Raw genomic sequence first — 7,658 nt, forward strand, 5'->3', positions numbered from 1 at the left:
CGAGGGGAACGGAGAGGGCCTCGGTGGGGACCGGGAGGAGGGGAGGGGAGGGGAGGGGAGGGGAGGGGAGGGGAGGCTTTTCAAGCAAACGAGCACATGCGGCAGAAATGTGAGAAGAGAATGGAGCACTTGCTATTGTTCACTTGAAACACAGTGTAATGCCGCATTCCTGCTTCCACAGACAGACAGACACGCCTCCTTGTGCACATGGCTCCACACAACCACTTCAGCTGCTCCTGGTGGTATGTGGCGCTGGAAGTGGCCGTTCAGTCCATGGGAGGGCAGGATCCGGCCATCTACAGCCTTGGTCTTTTCAGCCTCGGGAGGAGAAGCCGAGCAAAGGTGGGCTTCCTGGGCTGCTGCCACACTCACATCCACAAGGAAAAGAAGGGATGCTGCGGGCGCGGCAGAAAGAGGGGCAGCTTGCAGGGCCTTTGGCAAATCACGTCAAAGTCTCAGGCTAGCTAAGGGGGCACTAAAAAGCAGGGATGCGACTGGCACTCCCACATCTGCATCTTATTCCCAGACCAGTGCCCATTTGTGCTAAGTTCATAGTGTGTTGAGGAGGTATATAAATATTAAGTAAAATAAAATAAAATAAAATAAAATAAAATATAGGCTCTTCATAGAGGTACCAGAACAATAGAAAACCTAAATACTTTAGGCAGGTGGAAGAATCAAAACCAAGTTTTGTCAGAAATTAATGCAAACAGCTCAAGGACATGATCAGACCAAGCTGCAAACACACAGATCTCTGAACTCATCAGTTCTTCCCTCTCGCAACTCACTTCAACTAGACAGCACGAAGGAAACGGCATTTGAAGAACACGCAAACCTGTTGCTTTGACCCCCAAACATAAATACGTGTTCCAGGAAACGAAAAGCACCCCTTGGACCGAACCCCTCCACTCCCCCGATGATTTACAGAGGATTAATAGCCTTCATCTCACAGAAGCAGCAGAGTAAAACTTATCCCAGTTGCCATGGTGATACAAGCATAGTCTCAGACAAACATTTATGGGAAAAATGCCATTTCTTTTGCGCTACCAAGAGGAAAACAAAAAAGGAAACAAAGGCCTGGCGCAGGCCAGGGAGCTGCTCCGCTTCCCCCCGCAAGCAGAGACAGACATGTGTGGGGCTCACCGCTGCCCAGCACCCTCCCCACAGCTCTGCAGCAGAGACACTGGGGAAGCAGCACGCTCGGATTATTGCAAATAACGTGCCTCTTCTCCACAGGGACTCCGGGGCTCCTGCGGCCGGCAGGATAACGCTTGCTCCAGTTTTTGCAAGCAATCAGCTCCCCTTCCTTTCTCCGGCCCGGTGGCTGAAGGGGGGCAGGAATGAGAAGCCTGGGAAGAAAGGGCAGGCGCAGGCCTGGGCAGAGCAGCTCCTTCCATCCTCCCTCCCTCCCTCCCTCCCACTGTCCACACAACACAGATGCTGCTTCCAGGCGGGCAGGCCCCAGCCTCCAGTACGCGGCACACGGAGGCGGCTTCCAGGCGGCGGGATCCTGCCCGGGCCGTTCGAAGGAGCTCTGCCACTCCTACTCCCCCTTCTTCCCTTTCCCGGGGCTTTTCTGACAGCCAAAAGGGGTGGAGGAAGCAACGGGAAATGATAAGCCGATTACAAGTGGAAGCGGGACACAGGGGAGTCCTGGGGCAGGATCCGACGCAGGGGCACCTCCTCCGGCCTTCGGGTTGCACCACAGACCACTGGCTTTGTGTGGGGAGCCCCCGGGGGCGGCAGGCCAGCCGATCCAGCGCCCTCCAGGCAGAGCATCTGCTGTGAGGCAGGCCAAGGAAAGGGGGCTTCTCCTTCTCTTGCCCTGCCCAAACGCAGAGGCTCCAGCCCGCCCCGGCCCCCCGCCAGCCCCCTGCCCCCCAGGCCCTCGCACTGGGCCTCGCTTGAGCTCCAGCAGAGGGGCAGCCAGAGGGGCAGCCTACGAGCCAGCGGCTGCCCAGCCCTGCTGAGCAGAAGCGTTTCGGACCTGCCCTCTCTGCCCGTCTGTGCTCGGCTTGCCTACCTTCGGCCATTTGGGGTTCAGCAGCCGCGCTCGGATGGCATCGTCCAGCGCCTCGTGGTACTGCTGCGTCTTCATGTACACGGCAGAGCGGTTGCTGTACAGGATGCAGTTCTGCGGGTCGACGCTCAGCGCCTCCCCGTAGAGCACGATGGCCTTCCGGAAGTCTCCCTCGTGGCAGGCCTGGTTGCTCTGGCGGACCTTTTCCATAAACTCAGTCTTGCTCAGCATAGGGCCGTCGGGGCATTTTCCTTCCGCATTTTTGGAACCAAACAGAGAAAGCTGCAAAGAAAGAGGCTTCATTCAAGAAACCCACCTGGTGCCAAGTACAATTTTGGGAGGGCAACATAGGAGCAGCCGCTCCCAGCCTGCCTGTGCTGAGCCGGGCTGCGCACCCGATCCTGCCGCCGTTCTTGCTGACTGGCAACCGCTGGAATGCCCCTGCGGAGAGCCTCTGCTTCTAGCCACAGCCCCAGAGCCTAAGATGGGAAGCGGCTGGCTGGAGAGTCCTCTCCCACGGCAGAGGCTTGCCTTGGAGCCTCTACAGATCACTTTAGGATCAAGCCCATCCTGCTAAAGAGGCGCAAAGCATCCACTTGCTTTAGCTCCCTTTGCTGACCACCCAGAGTGGCGACTGTGGAGCTCCATCTAAATTCGCCAGGACTGCTGACTCAGGGAGCAGAATTGCTTCTTTCTTTCCACCATCATCGCACAGCCAGTGAAAATTGACTGACTTTCCTTTTCTGTTTGCATGAAAAGAAAGCCCTACTGCCAGAATATTCCCATTATCCCTGGGACAAAACTACCTTTCCTTCTTCAAACACACACACACATTTTAGTGAATGTACATCTGAAACAGAGCACTGACACCTTCACACCTGGGATTGAGGCTATCGACAACACAGAAACTCGCAAATGATTTATGAACCTGGCTCAACAAACTGGGACACTGACAGCCCCACAAAGCAGAAATGCCATTTCACGTCACGCCACTACCGGTGAGGTCACCAGGGATCCCCACATGCATCAGAAGCAAATTCTCAGGCAGGGCTGACAGAAACCAACCAGCAGCCCAAGAACGGCCATCAAAAGGGTCTGACTCTTCAAGCTCACCCCAGTCTTCTTGCAAGCGCTTCTCCAGTGCAAGCACTGATGACCGAGAACACAAAGAGCCCACCCCCCCCCCCAGCCGCCCAGGCTCCACCTGGCAGGAGTGCTGGGGAAAGCCACGAACAGGAGCGTTGAGGCGATCCTGCCCCACGAAGGCCAGGCGGACGAGCAGCCCGCCACAGAAAGCCCTGCAGAGGCCCCCACAGCCTCACTGGCGGGCCGAGCCTCTGACCCAAATGTGGGCAGTCTTTTCCGTGCAACGAAGCTGCTGAAGGCGGCAGGCACCCCTCCCCACCTGCCCGTGCATATTGTGGGCGGCTCTGCGCTTAACATCGTGCCCCGGTGACCATGGAGCTGCAGCCTGGGAGGGCCTCTGCTGACAGCACAGCCGAGCTCGCCAGACACATCCTCCATGCAGAAAAGGGTTAACCAGAAAGGGGCGCATCCTGACGATCGGGTGAGCCCCCATCCCTGCCTTCCACAGCCCAGCTCTGGCCTGAGTCACAGTAAGAACAGACCGTGTAGCACAGGCATTCAACTCACTGCCTCTTTCATGCAAATGACTTTTTCATTGTCTTAGTGGCCCAAAACTAAGTAACCATTTTCAATAATTTGAACTAAATTTACAATATTGTAATATTTTTTATTTGTTAAGATCAACTAATATCTATCTGCAAGCTTCCCAGTCACATAAAACTCTTTTCTTAGGCTGGATGTTTCTACAGGAAAAATAGCAAGGGGCAGGGGGAATCCCCTGAGCAAAAGCACGGCATTAAGACCGTTATCATGGTCAGCAGGTAGGCTTAAACCTTAAAATGCAGGTGTTACTGCCATCTGACTCTGGTGGGGAAGAGAGGGCGTCCATCGCTCCTGCACACAACACTGCAGCCCCAGCTGCCCCCCCGCCCCGCCTGCGTGCGCCGCTCTCTGGAGGACAGCGTGATCTGGACCTCTGGTAACGTGGCAGCAGCACTGAAGAGGTCCTCTCGCCTGCTGAGCTGTTGGGAGCTCCAGAGGCCGTCAGTCTCCAGTGGAGCTGGGCAAAGAGCATGAAGTCAGTCGGCCTCAGCATGAGAGGCACCACAGAGAGAGGAGGTACTCACAAGTGGCAGCTCCTTGGGGCTCCCCTGCAAGATCCAGGATCGACACAAACGGCAGCGGAAACCGATCATTCCCTCCCCACACTAAGACTGAGGACAGGCTGATCCCCTATTTGAAGCATGCCTACAGGTGGCTGTGGCTTGCTGCTAATTATGTTATTTGTATTTTGCTGGCTAGGAATAAATCTGCCCACTCGCCAGGAGGCTGGCGCACAGGGCCTTCTCCCCTCCCCATGGAAGGATTTGGCCCAATTCCTCCTCCCCTTGATGCAACGTAAGCTGCATCTGGCCATGCCAAGACCCTGCACTTAGAGCCCCAACGCAAGGCCGAGCACAGCTGCACCTCCACAGGAGGGCTTCCCGGCCCCCTGCCTCAAAAGGCCCCCAGAGGGCCAAGTGGCTCCTCAGCAAGACGAAGCATTCAACCTGGAGTGATAAACGGTCTCTAACAGGATGGAGTGGATCCCAGCTGCAAAGTGGCACGGAGGTTCCACTCAGCGCCTAATGGGTTTCTTTAGAAGTAGCTCTTCAGCTCTGCAGAGCGTGCAGCACAGGGACTCTCACGCTCTTCTCTTCCAGCCAACCGAAAGGATGAGACCGCCTTTCTCACGCAAGCCTTTGTCAAGCAAGGTGCTGCGCGCACACACGTGCTGGCAGGGCGGCTCCTGCTGAAGAGACAGGTACAAACTGAGCCCCTTTGCAAGCTTCCAGGCTCAACACCGTGTGCTACCTGTAAAAATGGCCTCAGGTGGCAGGTGATAGGAAGCCCTGCTCCACCCAGGAGAACCCCTGCGAGGTCACCTGGGAGAGAAGCCACTTGCTACCCCAGAGGGAGCCTGGGCCAGCCACTCAGGCTAGGCGGCCTGGAATTCTGCCTGCTCCACCCAGCGTCGCCACGGAGAAATGAACCACAGGGAAGCAGCTACAGCGAGGAGGCTGCCACTACCTCGCTTAGTGCCCAGAGACATGGCGAGAGAAAGGTCACCGAACGGCTGTGAACAGCTGGTTAAGCCTGAAGAGAAAGCTACCTTCTCCACTGCCACAGTCAGAAAGATCGGCCTCTTGACCGGCTGCCCTCGATTAGGCTGGTGTGCACCATGACCACACTTCAGCCATGGGGCATCCCTCCACCACCCCCAAGAAACTTGCAGCCGGCCTGGGCTCGCTATGGGTCTTTGAACCCAAAGTGTAGCAGCCTCGTATTTCAGGAGGGACCGATCGTTAGTCAAATGCAGCACAGCGACTCAGAGAAGAAACAGGACTGCAGCGCAAACAACACAGGCAGCAGAAAGGAACCGAGCGAGCGGCAAGTCAGCGGAAGCCCTCCTGCTCCGCCCCCGAGCCCTGACAAGAGCACCTTCCCTTACCCTGCAGGCGTCACGGAAGGTTCTGCTTGAGGCCAACAGAACTGAAGAAACCATTCATTAAGCTGGCTTAGCTTTTAATTTTATTACTTTTTCTGGCGCCACCACTATCACATTTATCCTGCTATCTTAAAGCAGCTCTCCCACTGAGCGATGTGTTCAAAGATGCACAACATCCCATGTGACACCTCAGGAGCCAAAGGCCTCTCCAGCCCAGCACCGCTTCCACAAAGGCCGGCCAGCCATACGACGGCCCCACGGGGGCTGCGACCCGGGCTGCAGCCCCCTGCATCCTTGCCCAGTAACGGGCACCGAAAGCCACACTGCCTCCTCACTGGAGCCACTGAAACACGCAGCCCCGGACAATCTCCTCCTCCTCCTCCTCCTCCGTGAACGTTACCTAAACTCGGCCAGGGCGATGGCCACCACAGTGCCTTCTGGTGAAGCCTGTCGCCCCACTGCACACCGTGCGCACACAGCCTGCCCGACTCTCTCACCACTTGGCTTCTTCCTGGATGACTCCCACGGGGCTCTACATTCCAAGAGGGGTGAAATGCCTCCTTCTGCATGCACGCTAAATGCTCCACACCCCTATCATGTTTCCTCTTGCATGCCTTTCCCCCCAAGTTAAATAGCTCTTAATATGGGGAACTTTTATCACGGGAGAGCTGCTCCAGCCGCTTCCTCGTTTTAGTTACCCTTTCGCATCGTTTCCAGCTTGATAAAACCCTTCCGAAAAGTGGCAAAGACCACCACGCACAGGACTCCGAATGCTGTTGCGCCCCCGGCTTGCACAAGGGCCATGGCGAAGGGGTTCGCTTTCTCCTCCGTTTCTTTCCCAGGCGTCTCCGACAGTGGGCTTTATTCTCTGTCCCCTTGAGCTACCCGCTCCTACAGCCCAGCGCTCTCCTTCCCGTTCCCGAAGAGTTCAGGGAAACCGTCTGGCGACCACACAACTCAGCAGCAGCCAGGAAGGGCCGCACTCCCGAGGCACCGCTCCCGCCCAGCTGGGCACCCGCGCAGGGGCCGCCCTGACCAGGCCCGACGGGCCGCGAGTGCGAACCTGTCGGGGGAGAGGCTGGGGCCGAGCGCCGCCTCCCTCCCCCACGGGCACCGGGAGCGGGGCCCGGGCGGCGAGCCCCCCTCCCGCCACGACCGGGCTGCCTGCCCGCCCCGCCCCGCCCCGCCCGGCCCCGTTCCCCACGGCCCCGCCGAGGCCGCGTCCCGCCCCGCCCCGCCCCGTCCCGTCCCCTCGCCCGCGGAGGCGGTCAGGGAAGCTGAGGGGCGTCCGTCCCCGCCGCGGTCCGAGGAAGAGCGGCCTCGGTGCCCGCCTCCGCGTCGAGCCGCCGGGCTCCGTCCGGCCGCGGGGACGCGCGGCGAGTCTCCGGCTTGCCCGACGCGACGGCTCCGGGGCGCGGCACAGCTCCCCGGACAAGGGAGCGACGGCCCGGCGGCGGCAGCGCCTCAGGCCTGCGACGCCAGCCGGCGGCCCCCGAGCGCCGCGATCCCAGCCCCGGTCCCAGTCCGACGGCGGCTCACCCGAGCAAGGAGCGGCGGCGGCTGCGGGGCGCCCGCGCCGCGCCGCCACCGCCGGAGACTGCGCTGGAGTGCCTGTTGCTCGTCCATGGCCGGGCGGCCCCGCTCGGCTCCGCTCAGCGCCGCGACGGCGAGCAGCCCTCCGGCCCCCTCCGGAGCGCCCGGCCCCGGGCCCGCCCCGGCGCCATCTTCGCCTCCTCCGGACGCCGCGCGGAAGCAAGCAAGCAAGCAAGCAAGCGGGCGGGCGGGCGGGCGGGCCGGGGGCCGGGATGGGGGCGCCGGCCGCGTCGTCCGCCCCGCCCCGCCCCGCGGAGCCCCCGCCCCCTTTCCCGCTCGCGCCCGCCCGCCCCTCCCGCCGGAGTTCCGAAAAAGTTGACCTGGGCCGTCGTCGAGCGCCCGGGCTGGCTGCGCACGTCTGCACGCGCCGCGCACACGGGCCGGCCGGGGGGTAGCGCGTGCTGCGGGCCGGCGCCTTGGCGGGCTGGCCGGGGTCGCTGCCCTGCGCTGGGGGAGCGCGGCGAGCCGCAG

General features: G+C 60.2%; 1 protein-coding gene across 2 annotated transcripts in view; it reads right to left on the reverse strand.

The window, feature by feature from the left end:
* The window catches only part of TTC28 (tetratricopeptide repeat domain 28), a 71,312-nt gene extending 64,919 nt beyond the window's left edge, over positions 1-6,393 (reverse strand). For both annotated transcript variants that reach the window (XM_044426185.1, XM_044426184.1), the window contains exons 1-2: positions 6,293-6,393; positions 2,024-2,302 (exon numbers count right to left, since the gene is read on the reverse strand). In XM_044426185.1, coding sequence (XP_044282120.1) covers positions 2,024-2,251 — 228 coding nt within the window. In that variant the 5' untranslated portion in view covers positions 2,252-2,302; positions 6,293-6,393. The remainder of the gene's footprint in view (positions 1-2,023; positions 2,303-6,292) is intronic.
* Between the last annotated feature and the right edge of the window lie 1,265 nt (positions 6,394-7,658).

This window comes from Varanus komodoensis, unplaced genomic scaffold, assembly GCF_004798865.1.
Source record: "Varanus komodoensis strain SLA01 unplaced genomic scaffold, ASM479886v1 scaffold165, whole genome shotgun sequence".
NCBI classification, from domain to species: domain Eukaryota; kingdom Metazoa; phylum Chordata; class Lepidosauria; order Squamata; family Varanidae; genus Varanus; species Varanus komodoensis.